The sequence below is a fragment of the Cheilinus undulatus genome, linkage group 8 (genome assembly GCF_018320785.1).
Source record: "Cheilinus undulatus linkage group 8, ASM1832078v1, whole genome shotgun sequence".
Classification (NCBI taxonomy): domain Eukaryota; kingdom Metazoa; phylum Chordata; class Actinopteri; order Labriformes; family Labridae; genus Cheilinus; species Cheilinus undulatus.
In genome coordinates this window covers 5,326,115-5,340,810 of record NC_054872.1, presented here as the reverse complement: position 1 = coordinate 5,340,810, position 14,696 = coordinate 5,326,115, and the positions used below count along the sequence as shown (strand labels likewise).

At 37.9% G+C, this 14,696-nt stretch overlaps 1 protein-coding gene across 1 annotated transcript in view; it reads left to right on the top strand.

The window, feature by feature from the left end:
• Positions 1-1,476: 1,476 nt before the first annotated feature.
• Positions 1,477-14,696, top strand: part of taf2 (TAF2 RNA polymerase II, TATA box binding protein (TBP)-associated factor) — a 47,818-nt gene continuing 34,598 nt past the window's right edge. Inside the window, exons 1-9 of the mRNA XM_041792421.1 lie at positions 1,477-1,644; positions 1,771-1,927; positions 2,172-2,226; positions 5,979-6,139; positions 6,497-6,615; positions 6,844-6,985; positions 7,080-7,311; positions 8,224-8,408; positions 10,106-10,219. Of these exons, the coding sequence (XP_041648355.1) occupies positions 1,878-1,927; positions 2,172-2,226; positions 5,979-6,139; positions 6,497-6,615; positions 6,844-6,985; positions 7,080-7,311; positions 8,224-8,408; positions 10,106-10,219 (1,058 nt within the window). The 5' untranslated portion in view covers positions 1,477-1,644; positions 1,771-1,877. The remainder of the gene's footprint in view (positions 1,645-1,770; positions 1,928-2,171; positions 2,227-5,978; positions 6,140-6,496; positions 6,616-6,843; positions 6,986-7,079; positions 7,312-8,223; positions 8,409-10,105; positions 10,220-14,696) is intronic.

The following is a 14,696-nucleotide window of genomic DNA, read 5'->3' as shown; positions in this document are numbered from 1 at the left end:
AATGACTTTGTGCCTCATCTGTTCTTGAATTTCTTTAGATGGCGCCATGATGTGCTGCTGTTTGAGGACTACTTTACTTTGTCAGGTTCTATTCAAGACATTTCTGGATTCAACAGGTCTGGCAATCAACAGACCTGGGCATAGCTAGTGAAACTGAACTAAAACTTGTACAAATGTGTATAACCTCTGTTTGATCTACCCTTGTGAAATTCCCCAGTTTTGTATTCAAATTGCTTTTGTTTCATTCTCATCTTAAACACATGGCAACTGCCTGTTCGAATACCAGAATGCTTTTATTTTGAAAGAAAATGTGGAACTTTGGGTACATCAATGACATGACCTCAACCATGGAAAAAAGATCTTGTGGGGCTTAAAAAGGAAATTGGGATCAGTTAAAAGGTAAATATTTGACTACATATTATAATATGTCATTTTAAGTTTCTGAGTTGTATTTCCTCCAACTATAAAACCTTAAAATGCTGATTTTTTTTCCTCAGACATTTGGGTTTCTTTTATTAGTTGGCTTTTAAAAAGGTTAAAATGATATATATTTACAAAAACAAAGAGGTTAAAATCTTACGTATTTTTTTTTTATAATGGGAAAATTCTAAATTCACACATGCAAATAAAAACCTCCAAATTATGAAGCATATGAAAAATACTTGAAATAGTTTCTAAGTCTTTGAAAAAAAAATTAAAAAGTGCCATGAGACTATAAAATTCTTGATTTACATTTCAACTGCACCTCTAGCAATTGTAATTTATTTATATATTTGTGTGTTAACCTTTTTTATATGGACTTTCTTATTATATTTATTTTCTGACTTTATTGTAGATTTACTGAATTTTATGGTTACTTAAAGTGCGTGTTTTATCTGTTCCTTTTTTATTTTACATATTTTCTAAATTTAATATATATATATTTTATTAATTTTATGGTTTCTTAAAGTGCTTATTTTATCTGTACTTTATTATTTAACTTATTTTCTGGATTTGATTTATAAAGATTAAATTGATTTTATGGTTACTTACAGTGCTTATTATTATTTTAAAACGAATCTCCTTTGTTGTTGAATTTAATTCTGTTATCTGAATGTGTTGCATGGGGAAATTGTTGAAATGTTAAAATGCTGAATTTCGTGTTTGTTCATTGAAAATGCTTCATAAAGGTTTTTTTTTTAAATCCGCTTACCGGAAATGGACTTTTATTCTGAAAATCTGTATCAGTACATGGCGCGTTCTCGCGGAGCTCGTGCACTCTCCTGCAGGCAAGTCTCCGCCCACCTTACATGAAAACATTTTTTTTTATTATTTTTTAAAAGAAGTTAAGTGCACTCTTTGATTAAAAATACAAATATATAAAACAGAAAATGTTATTATGTTATTTTTCTTTTTCCCCTCTAATTCTTGATGGCAAAAGTTGTTGTCATATTTACGCGGGAGGTTAAAGGTTACAAACAAAATGGCCGAACACTGTGCAGCAGCGATCACAATGCTGTGAGCAGCCGGACTAAAAGGATTAATACGGATGTTATACAGCACACCGACAGCAGCAATCATTGCATGGGATCTGTTTTCGCTTCTGTACTTCACGATAACGCAAAGATTAGACGGAAATGCTCTCTGTGGTCGCATTAAAGCACTGTAAGTTTGACATTTCTCCGGCAGAAGCATCTCTCGTAGCAGACAGAGCTGTACTGTCTCTGATTCTCACCAACTTTAACCGTTAAACCTAACGTTCCTAACTCTCCTTTCTTTTTTCCGTTACAGTCTATTTATCTGAACCTTAAGTTAGTAATGTAACGTCATCCAAACACCGGTGGTGGAGAAGGACAGCACCGAACACTGTTTTTGTCTGTTGAATCATCTGTCAGAAGATGAACCGAAAGAAGGATAAAGGATTCGAGAGCCCTCGACCTTTTAAATTATAAGTATTTTCGTATATTGGTTTGCTCATTTAATGTTTTTCAGTCATATTTGACAGAGGAGTTGCCTTTAGTTGTCAACACACAAGCCTTGTTCAGTATGCACAAACGTTATTTCAAGTACTAAAAGCTTAATTACCGTTATAAATCTTTTTTTTTTACTGATTGAGACCAGATATAAACGTAGCTAGTTCTTCGCTACAGAATGAGCTTTGTGTTAACATTGGTTTTCTGTCATTTCTTTACAACTCACCAGGTGGTGTGCATCAACAACATTAACTTCCAGAGGAAATCTGTCATCGTGAGTACTAAAGTTACATTATTAGATATACACTATAGCAGGGGTTTGCAAACAGACAACTGGGGGTGGCAGAAGTGGGCAAAAGGTGCCTGAAAGGTGGCAAAAGGTGGTTAAAGTGATGATAAAACCTGGCAAAATTGGGTAAAAAGTGGCAAGACAAAGTCAAAAATGGTTAACAACTGGCATAAGGGGCCAAAAAATTGGTCAATGGTGGCAAAACATGTTAAAAGTGTCAAAAGGGTGGCAAAAATGGGTTACAAGTGGCCAAAAGGGTTAAATGTTGTAAAAAGGTGGTTAAAATGGTTTAAAAGTGATTTTAAAATGGGCAGAATTTGGCAAAAAAGTGGCCAATGAAGGGTAAAGTGATTGAAAATTAGCAAGAAGATGGCAAAAGTGGGTTGAAAGTGTCAAAAAGGTGAGAACATATGTTACAAGTGGCAGAAAAGTGGCAAAAAAGGATAAAGTTGCTAAAACGTGGTAAAAAGTGATGAAAAAATTTGCAAAAAATGTCCAAATAATAGCAAAAGTAGGCAAACCCATCAAAATGGTGGTAAAATTGGGTTAAATGTGGCAAAACGTTTCAAAAAATTGCAAAAAAAAATGGGTCAAAAGTATTTTTTAAAAGTTGCAAAATTGCAACAAAAAAGCAGCAAAATGGTTTATGGGTAGAAAAATTGGTTAACTTGGTTAAAAGTAGCATGAATAATAATAATTTCAACACCAATTTCAACTCAATAATAGCTTGCCAAATGAGGTAAGTGTTAGCCAGGATGCTAGCACCAGTGCTGCTGACCCAACACACATAGGCTACTCACTAATAAATCACAACTGGGGAGGATCCATTCTCCTGGTTTTGTCAGGAGTCCAGCCAGATTCCCAAGGCACACATAGACTTGCCTTAAGGCACACTAGTGTGCCTTAAGGCAAGTCTAGGTTTGCCGTGGGAATTTGTACCATGTGTTATTACTACAACTTTATGGCAAGAACTGCAGATCTGGCTGGACCCCTGAAAAACCCCAGACAATGGGACCACCCCAGTTGGGATTTATTGATGATATCAGTGTATGTGTGTTGGATCAGTAGCATTGGTGCTAGCATCCTGGTTAACAGTTACCTCATTAAAAGCTAAAAAGCATGGCAAGCTATTATTGGGTTGAATTGGTGTTAAAATTTTAACCAAGTTAAACAATTTTTCTACCCATTTTGGCTCTTCTTTTGACTGCTTTTTTGCTACATCTTATCACTACTTTTAACCCATTCTTGCCACTTTTTTGGAATGTTTTACCACATTTAAACCATTTTTACTACCTTTTTGCCACTTTTCGCACAATTTTGCTATTGTTTGGCCATTTTTTTGCCATTTTGTCTCATCACTTTTAACCCCTTTTTTACCACCTTGTAGTAACTTTAACCCATTTTGCCACTTGTGATCTTTTTTGCCACTTTTCGCATTTTGCTTTTTTTCTTATCACTTTTATCCCATTTTACCACCTTTTTACCCGTTAATCCTTTTATGTCAATTGTAACTCATTTTTGCCACTATTTTGACTGTTTCTACAAGTTTTGGCCAATATCAACCCATTTGTTGGCCACTTTTTTACCAATTTTTGCCCATTTCTGACTTTGTTTAGCCACTTTTTCCCCACTTTTGCCATGTTTTGTCATCACCTTTAAACCATTTTTGCCACCTTTTGCCCACTTTTGCCATCTCTGTGATCCCCCAGTTGGCTGGGCCCCAGAAAGCTCTCTCCTTTATCTCTCCTTTTAGGCCACCGTGACTGTAACATTATTTAAAAAGTCTTTTTTGTATTGATACTGTGTGCCTTGAGATTTTGGCTTAACCTTAGGTGTGCCTTGGGTGAAAAAAGTTTGAAAACCACTGTTCTATAGATACTCTACATCAGGGGTGTCAAACTCAATCACAGCAGGGTCCTGATTCTGAATTGAGGTCAAACCTTGGGGCCTAACAGGGTCAACATTTCACCATAAAACTGTCAGCCTCATTTTCACCAGCAATAAATTACAGGGGAAAAAAACTTTGCACTGATGATAAACGATTGTGAGGTAAAAGAAGAAGTCAAAATAATAAGTATAAAGGCTAAAAATCTGAAATAAAAAGTCAAACTTATTTGTTCAGAAGGTAAAAACACAAAATTAAAAGTCAAAATGTTTAACAAAGGCAACTGTATGAGAGAGAAAGTTGAAATCATGAGATTTAGAGGTAACAAAAAAAATGTAATGTCAACATCAGTAGTTTAAAAGGTCAAAATGTGAATTCAGTTTTTAACTTGTGAGTTTAAAAGGTCAAAATAAGGGCTTAAAAGTCAAAGTTAGGAGTTATAAAGGTCAAAACATGACATAGCCTGTAAAATTTGAAATAATATGTTTAAAAAGGTCAGAATGTGACCCAAATTTCAAAATTGTGAATCGTAAAGGTCAAAAATGAGATAAAAGTCAAAATCATGTATTGAAAGGTCAAAATAAAATAAAATAAAATAAACAATGACTAGCTTAAGTCATATTTGTGGACCGGGTGTAACTGTACTACTATTTGGCCCCTGGGCCTTGAGTTTGACACCCGTGCTCTACATGGACAAAAGAATTCAGCTACCTGACCCTTACACCAACATAGGTTGTAATGGCATTGTATTGAAATACATGTACTTTGATATGGAGATGGTCCCCCTTCTGCACCTATATCAGCCTCCACTCCTCTTGGAAGGCCCTCCACAAGATTTTAGAGTGTTTCTGTGGCAATTTGTGTCCATTCATTCTGTGGAGCATTTATTAGGTCAGGCACAGGCTTGCAGTCTCTGTTCCAGTTCATCCCAAAAGTGCTTGGTGGGGTTGAGGTCAGGCCTCTCTGTGAGGGCCAGTCAAGTTCGTTACACTCTCATCAAAGCATGTCTTTGAAGTCCTTCTTTATGCACTGGGCCACAGTCATGTTGGAATAGAAAAGGGCCTTCCCCAAACCGTTGCCTCAAAGATGGAAGCATAGCATTGTCCAAAATGTCTTGGTATGCTGATGTCTCCTACCACAGAAAGGAGTGATTTACTGTTTTCAACCCTTTATTTACTTTTGAACAAATACAACACAAGTAACCAAATACCAGACAAGATTAATAGATAACTTATGAACCAGCTCACAAAGTCTCACCACTTTATAGTTTATGAAAATATTAATTTTGGGGCGCAGATGGTGTAGTGGTTTAAGGAGCAGCCGATGTATGCAGGGCGGCCCTGGTTCAAGTCTGGCCCTTTCCCGCATGTCTCTCCCCAGCTATCTTGTCCCTGTGTCCGATTCTATCCACTGCTTTCTATCATTAAGGGCACTTAAAGCCCCCAAATAAATCTTAAAATTATATATATTATTTTTAAACATATCTTGGAAAGAATTCAGATTTTGCTTGTCTGAGTTTATGCTTTACATTCTCCTCAAATCCATCCCAGAGATTCTTACACTTTTGACCAAAATCAGACTTCAGATTAAAATTTTGTTCTGATTATCAGCGCTGCTATGATTTTAGTTCTAGGCACAGACATCCAAAGAGGATGGCTCTTTTATTTTTTAATGTCAGAACCTGTCTTTCTTAAAAATCTCAAAAGGAATTCATCTGTCATTACTCCAACAACCACGGACGCTTTCAGCTGCTCTCTCTTTAAACGTCAGTACTGGCACTGAAAATTATTTAGTTCCTGATGACCGTTAAATTTGCATTTGCCCTACTGTCTTCTTCTCTTTCTTCCTTCAGGGTTATGTTGAGCTGACAATTTTCCCAACAGTGGTCAACCTGAACAGGATCAAGCTCAACAGTAAACAATGTCGCATATACAGAGTCCGAGTCAATGAACTCGAAGCCCCTTTCATCTACAATGACCCCACACTGGAGGTGTGCCACCATGAGTCCAAGCAGTGAGTGTATCAGGATACTCCTCTTTTGGTCAAATTTCAGTGTCATCTGTTTGACAGTAAATGTGTACTTCAGGCATTTTTGTTATTTTTTTGGTTTGCATCTTTCTCTGTGATATTAGATCTGTTAGAATAATAGGATCAGTACTTTATAGAAAACAACAACTAATTTTATAGTCAAATTTACAATGCATACAATCAATGTAAATGATTAAGACAATGACAAATAAGCTATGTATGAATACCTGTACCAGTATCTGCACTGATGCATCCCTACCGTACCATATCTTTCTATGTTGAGAGGGACTCTTTGCTGCCAAAATTTCTGTTCTGTGTAATGTTACATGTTTGTCTTTGCAGGAGGAACCTCAACTATTTCTCCAGTGCGTACACAGCAGCAGTGAGCGCTGTAGACCCGGATGCGGGACACGGAGAGCTGGTCATTAAAGTTCCCTCTGAACTCTGGAAACAAGGAGATGGTAAGCAGGCTGTGTAACAGATCTAACAAGGAGAGCACTTTCTGATTATTTACTAAATAAAAAGATAAAAATTGATTATCCACAAACCCTTTTTGAAAGCTTGAATTAATGCAGTCACATTAGTTCTTAAGTAAGGTTCATAAGAATCAATGAAAAGTTACTACTCTTATTTAAGAGGCTGAGTTTGAACCGTGAGATCATGTCCTGACTTTTGTTTTGAATCTCCAGATTTGAAAGTTTTGAAGGTGTACATTGAGTTTTCCCTGGACCAACCAAAAGGAGGTCTCCATTTTGTGGTTCCTGATGTTGAAGGCAGCATGGCAGAGAGGGGCGCTCATGTTTTCTCCTTTGGATACCAGAACTCCACAAGGTCTGCAAAGACTCATCCTGCTGTGAAGAATTTGACCTCAGGGATGACACTGCATCAGTGTGTTAATTTTTGTTTGTATGCTGTCTTCCTCTAGATTCTGGTTCCCCTGTGTGGACTCGTACTCAGAACTGTGTACATGGAAGCTGGAGTTCACCGTGGATGCATCCATGGTGGCGGTGTCCTGTGGCGATCTGGTGGAGACGATCTACACAAACGATATGAGGAAAAAAACATTCCACTATCTCCTTCCCATCCCCACTGCGGCACCAAACATCTCCCTGGCTGTGGGGCCATTTGAAATCCTCGTGGATCCCTACATGCATGAGGTACGTTTGTATATGAGTAACGGAGACATGAAGGACATTTTCAGCATTTTTGAGAATATAACAGAAAGAATTTTTTGGTTCTTAAAATGGTCCACAAGGGCAAAGAAAGGAGCACAATCCAACGATTTGACCTCTTAAGGTGTACATCTAAAAAACAAGACTAAAAAAACTGTCAAGTAAGTACTCAGTAATGTCCTAAAGGAGTTTTAATATTTATTTCTGGGCCTATGTGTTTCAAAACACAGTTTTCCTTAGCATTTTCACATCCTCATGCAGACAACACTGAAGAAAACTGTGTTTTGACCTGTGCACTGCCAGGCACAGAAATAAATCAATCAAATCAAAATCAAATTTAAACCAGCTGTAGTAACAAAGGTTCAAAACCTTATATTTTATGACAGAGAGAAGTGTTACGAAAGGAGGGTCCAAAACTATAAAAATACCTACCTGGATAAAAATAATGTTTGTCTTGCCTTGAATTTCTACCAGTGACCACTAGATGGCTCTAAATACATGCAAAATTTGTTTCCATCAGTACAGACACTTTTTTTAGAAAGATAAGACAACACATAAAGCAATAATTGCTGTCAAACAATGTCAATAAGTCTATAGGAAACTTTATTTTTGTGAGCTGGTGTCCTATCAACCATTCTATAATGTATTAAAGAGAGTAAAAGTAGTAAAAAGAAAAACAATGAAAAGCAGTTCTCAACCATTATAGATCCACCAACACCCAATGCAAAGCCGTGGTGTACTGGATGGTTGTAGATCTAAAACACACACCATGCCTTTTCACACCCTGTCGTTCATGTTGAAAGTACACATTTAAACATCACCCTTAGCTTCTTTCTTAATGTTCATAGCATCTTATTTAATGACAGTCACATTGTACTTTGTTCCTTCTGCTCACAGGTGACCCATTTCTGCCTGCCGCAGCTGCTGCCTCTATTGAAACACTCCATGTCTTACCTGCATGAGATTTTTGAGTTCTATGAGGAGATCCTGACATGCCGCTACCCTTACGCCTGTTTCAAGACCGTGTTTGTGGACGAAGCCTATGTGCAGGTGTCCTCCTATGCTTCCATGAGCATTTTCAGGTAAGCATGAAGTGTCGTCTGTGACTGAACAACATTAGATCCACAAAACAATTTGTTATAATTACAATGTAAGAAAACCTACACCGCATTCCAAATTATTACGCAATTTGGATTGTAATGTCATAAACATTCAAGTTTTTGTTTTTCAAGTAAACTCATGGATGGCTCTTTGGATCACTGAAATCAATCTCAGACACCTGTGATCATTAGTTTGCCAGGTGAGCCCAATTAAAGGGAAACTACTTAAGAAGGACATTCCACATTATTAAGCAGGCCACAGGTTTCAGCAATATGGGAGAGAAAAAGGATCTCTGCTGCTGAAAAGCCTCAAATAGTGCAATGCCTCGGACAAGGAATGAAAACATTAGATATTATACGAAAACTTAAGCATGAGCATCGTACTATGAAGAAATCTGGCTGATTCAGAGCACAGACAGGTTCATGTAGATAAAGGCATAATGAGGAAGGTTTCTGCCAGACAAATTTACAGGATTAAGAGAGCAGCTGCTAAAATGCCATTACAGGTATTTGAAGCTGCTGGTGCCTCTTGAGTCCCACCAACCTCAAGGTGTAGGATCCTCCAGAGGCTTGCAGTCATGCATAAACCTACTATTCAGCCACCCCTAACCAATGCTTACAAGCAGAAATGGTTGCAGTGGGCCCAAAAATACATGAAGACTCATTTTCAGTCTTGTTTACTGATGAGTGCCGTGCAACCCTGGATGGTCCAGATGGAGGAGTAGTGGATGGTTGGTGGATGGCCACCATGTCCCAACAAGCTGGTAGGCCCCTTCAGGGTCCCTGAAGGTGTGAAAATGACCTTGGCAAAGTATACAGAGTTTCTGACTGACCACTTTCTTCCATGGTACAAAAAGAAGAACCATGCCTCCTGTAGCAAAATTATCTTCATGCATGACAATGCTCCATCTCATGCTGCAAAGAATCCCTCTGTGTCATTGGCTGCTATGGGCGTAAAAGGAGAGAAACTCATGGTGTGGCCCCCATCCTCCCCTGACCTCAACCCTATTGATAACCTTTGGAGCATCTTCAAGCTAAAGATCTATGAGGGTGGGAGGCAGTTCACATCAAAACAGCAGCTCTGGGAGGATATTCTGACATCTTGCAAAGAAATTCATGCAGAAACTCTCCAAAAACTCACAAGTTCAATAGATGCAAGAATAGTGAAGGTGATATCAAAGAAGGGCTCCTATGTTAACATGGAACTTGTCCTGTTAAGATGTTTTTGATTGAAATAGCTTTGATTTCAGTAAATATCACCTCCTAATACTGCAAATTCAACAAATGACCATTTTCAGTTCTTTTCAACCTATAACATGTTTTGAAACTCAGTTGTGCATAATTATGTGGGACAGTGCATTCTGAGTTTTTTTTTATTTTTAAAAAAGTTATCTTTGGGAGGTTGGTTCAATAAAATTTGAATTATGCTCTAACGGTTAACGACTTGAAAATTATACTGAGTGTCATTTGCATCGATTCTTTAGGAAAATCAGAGAAAATATAATTTGCTTGATAATTTGGAATGCGGTGTACGTTCAGAAGTATAGGACTGGAATTGTCATTTCTTGTGTGAAACATTGTTCTCATTTCTCTTGGGGCTATTTTACCATCTTTTTCTCATTATTGCAGTGTATCTAGGGGGTATTGATTAATTGTGTACGTGGTTTCTCTGTTTTCAGTACTAACCTCCTCCACAGTGCCATGATCATAGACCAGACACCACTGACACGCCGCTGCTTGGCCCAGGCCTTAGCTCAGCAGTTCTTCGGCTGTTTCATCTCCAGGATGTCATGGTAAAACTTTGCAACTTTTCCATCAGATTTAAAATTGAGACCACTGTCATGCACTTCCAATGAAGTCAAAACCCCAGCATTTTTGTAGTAACAGTAAACTATAGCTCCATTCATTGTATAGCCTAGTTCTGCTACAGATAAAGTTCTGCCGTCATTATGCCTTCTTTGACATTCACACTACGTTCATTTAAAGGCTATTAGAAAAGTCAAATTATTGTGTTTGTCTCACCAAACCTTAACTTTTAAAGCACATGCAATCATGTTATTCAGTCTGAAATCATACTGAATGAAGTTTCTTGAAATCTTGCACAGAGATTTAGGTGGCTGGAGATTGATCCTCTCCTTCATCAGATCAGAGAGGGTTGGGAGCTCTGCCCATGCTCATTGGTCTCTACTCTGGCATTAGACCCAGAAGACAACTAGCATAAATCCTGCTACTATCAGCTGGTGTGAGCTCTCCCATGGAATTTACTTGAATGTAGGCGTGAGAAGCTCAATATTTAGCCTGTTGCAACACGGTGTGGCAGTGTTTGACCTAGAAAAAGGAGAAAAGCTGTACGTAGGCTGATGAGGGTGACGCTCATAACTTTTATTTCTCAACCAAAGTAATGGGTAACCACATAAAGCATGATATCAGTCTGCAAAGAGGAGTGAAGGCTGGTGGAGCTAACTGCTAACTTTAGCCACACTCTACTCGGCCTGCTGACACCATGACCCTGTGATTTGACTGTTTTCTGAGCCTTTTCCTCTATTTAGACTAGTCGATTAAAAACAATTTAAATGTGCGCTTAGCCTAATTGGGAAATAGGTGCCTGGGAAAAACCTCAAGTCCTACTTTTATCTTTCTTTTATTCCCTTCTTGTCTTTTTTTCCTGTTTTTACCCAGGGCTAGTTTTGAGTAGTCATTTTATCATGTTTTGTTCTGTTCAGTGCTTTTTTGTATGTTAGAGTCACTGTAAACCAAATCTCCCTACAGGTATAAATTAGGTTACCTCAACCTTAATTTTAACCTTAACTGTTATTTGACTTAACTGTGTGCATAAACATATGTAAGGAGTGTAAGAGAGAAGGGCACCGCAAGAGCTACACTTAGGCCGGCCTTACACCAGAGGACCCTTCTAAAACTTTTAAAAGCCTCTAAAAGACTGACATCTGAGACCCTCTCATGTTTCAAGACAATTTGTCAACAATTTTCTGAGTTTTCAGTCTCAGACCAAGAATTTGCAAACACTGTGTCACTTACTACAAGACAAGAAAAAGATTTCTTTTGAGATTATTTCCCATCATGTTTCTGGTGAAAATTCACAAAATTTTTTGAGCAGAGAACAAGATGTAGAAGGAGATGGAGATTGCATTTAAGTTAATGTCTCCTATAATCAGATGTTTTTAGATTATTTATATAGAGTAGAGACAAAAGGAAAGTTAAACACAGAAGCAACTTTGCATGTTAATGCAACAACTGAGGAACTATCCTGGGAACACTTCAGAATAAAAGTACCATATGAAAACGTGGGTCGTCTCTCCACAGAAACATCCTGATTGGGCCTTTATTTTGAAAATCCCAGTGGTGGTTTACCAAACCTTTCATGTCAGTTTGGAATGAATTGACAGAGGCACACAAACACACAAGTGCAGAGATCTGACTGCAGCTATGAACAGGAAAGTTTTTCAATCTCTTGAGTTCTGAGCGGACATTCAGTGGCTTCAGACTGAGCTACGCTTACGTTCATGTTTTCAAGAATGAAGCGATTTAATTTGCTCACGCACAACACCGGCTCCTATTGGTTGTGAACAACGATCGCATCACTGAAAAACACCCACGACCAGACTAAAGACTTACAGCAATATCAAACACGTTTGATATTATCGTAACATCGAGACTGAGGAAAGACCACCTTATAACGGCTAAGATCGAGTCTTATGACCAGCTTACAACTGACGACTGAGACAACAGGAGCAAGCTGCGACTTCAGCAAGACTCTCATGATTTTACTCCGACTTTGGAATTTTGTTGACGACTTTGAAATCGGAGGAAAAGTCGTTAGGTGTAAGGCCGCCTTAAGATGCAAAGTCAGACACAAACACTCATCCCTTCTACTGGCTTTGCTGATCCTGTCTTGCCTTTGTAACGCCATAACTTAGATAGCAGGCTTTGAAATGAAACACCAAATCAGCCATAAAAATTTGTGCTCTTCAGGCAGACTAAACATTTGAATTTTAAATATATAAAAGGTTCGCTGGCTAATCCCACAGTCTTCTAAGCATGGATGAACCTTTCAGCATCTACCAAAAAACAAATGTAAAGCCAAAAACAAAGCTGCAACATAAAGTCTAGAGGCATATTCAGAGATTTGATTTCATGATGATGTTTGCATATTCCCTCTCTGAGTCTGGCCCCGTCACAAAAGCCTGATTATGCAGCATTAGAGAACCTTTTAACTTCCTGAAACGGACAATTTATCAATCAGACTCTCTCTAAACAGTATTGGACCAGATCTGTGGAGCTGTTGAACTTGTCTGTCAAGCCCTCTTTTTTCATTCTTCACACCATTAACTTTGTCTACATTCATGAGTGCTGCTGACTGCAACACTACAGAGGCCTTCAAGAAGACGCTGTCTGAATATGGGTGCTGTTATCTCCAGTTGAACAATTCATGGTGTGTTACTCCATCTATGACCTTTGAATGGAGTCATCTGAAACATGTATGAGTACTTTGAAAGCATCCAGATGACTGGTTGTTGGTACTAGTGTGTCCAGAACATCCAGAGACTTTGACTTTGATTAATATCAGAGGCCAGATTTGTATGAAATGGAAAAGTACTGCCATTATTGTTTGGACTCACATCAAGTACAAACCACGAAGGATAGAGCCCAGCAATTGTCTCCATTGCATTCTGGTCTTGTTGACGAGTGTGGTAACATTTAGCCCTCAGATGTTTTCATATATGGGAGGTGATGAGAGATATACAGCAGAGCTAAGCTGTTTTGTCAGTGGAGTCAAAAGTTGGGCCAGCGCTGGCCTTAAAGACATGATGGATCACTCTGTTACTGCCTGGCAACTTTGCCGCTGTGGTCAGAGCATGTGAGAGGCCGAGGGAACCATTCAGGGGAGCTTGCTTATGTAGAGAGGCACATCAGTGGGACTTTAAAGGAGAATTCAGGTATTTCAAAATGGGCCAAATTAGCACTTCATTTAGGATATAAATAACTAAAACCAGAGCTGTCTGAATGTATTTAAGAACATGTGATTGTAATATCATGCATGCTTTTAGTCTAAGAGCGGACGGCTCCGTTGTGCTACATGATTTAGTAATACTGTGTGATTGTGGTTATGCTGAACAATACTGCGATTTTTGATCATAATATAATGAAAAACTGGTAACATGATAACTTGGTTATCAAGGAAAAATGCAGAGAATAATCATAGTTTTACTGTGTGTATTTGTCAAATAAAAACATACAAATATTAAGTGCTACTGCCATAAGTTAATTTCCAAAAAACTGTTTTTCCTCTTTCAAGAATAAAGGTTTTTCTACAAAGTACAATAGCGGCACTATTGTACACTTAAACACCTTTCTTCTGTTTTTTTTGTAAACCTCTCATGTACTACTTGCTGCATTTTATGGATCATGCAATTGCACAGCCTGACATCGGGACTGTTATTAGATTAATTGTGCTGCACTAAAGGTTAGTGGCAAAGTTTAAAATAATCTGCAAACGTGATTTGCTTTAACTATCTTCATATACTTTTCTATGTGTAACAAGTACTTTTTCCCCGTGGTTTATCTATTTCAAAACTAAAATAACTTACACAGTGTCCTTAAGACTGCTTTATATTTCTATGTTGAATCTATGCTGTAGCATGCACCGTAGGTCCACATAGCTCTGAGTCAGAACCTTACACAAAGGCTTACTCACATCACCAATGTGCACATTCAAAAAAATTGTTAGGTGCCAAAATTACACAAGCCCTGTGATTGATCGACTTGGTAGTACAGGGTTCCTGCCAGTCTCTGACTAATGTCTACTTGCATACCTGGTGTGAGATAAACTTCAACTTCAATATCTTGTTGCCTGAGGGAAAATAGCTTTCAAAAACATGTAACACGGAAAACACAGTCACACAAACTCAGACACAAGAAACACTTCAATGCCGTACAAAAATACAAAAATACTTTAAAGGACAACTGAAAACAAAACCATCCTTAATAGAAATCAGTCGAAAAAATATAGTACTTTGTACTAAATCACTTTTGAAATTTTATCGATAATTAATAAATGTCTGCAAATGGTGATAAAACTGATCAAATCTTGTCGACATCTTAGGGTTACTTAGAAATCAACTAAAAATTAACTCACTTAAAGTGTAAATGCCGTCACAAATAACCAGGGATCACTGTACTTCTCTTAGTTATTCTGTACATACACTGCTTACTTTATAACAGTATTAAGCAGTGTGTTTGATAGGATAAGCA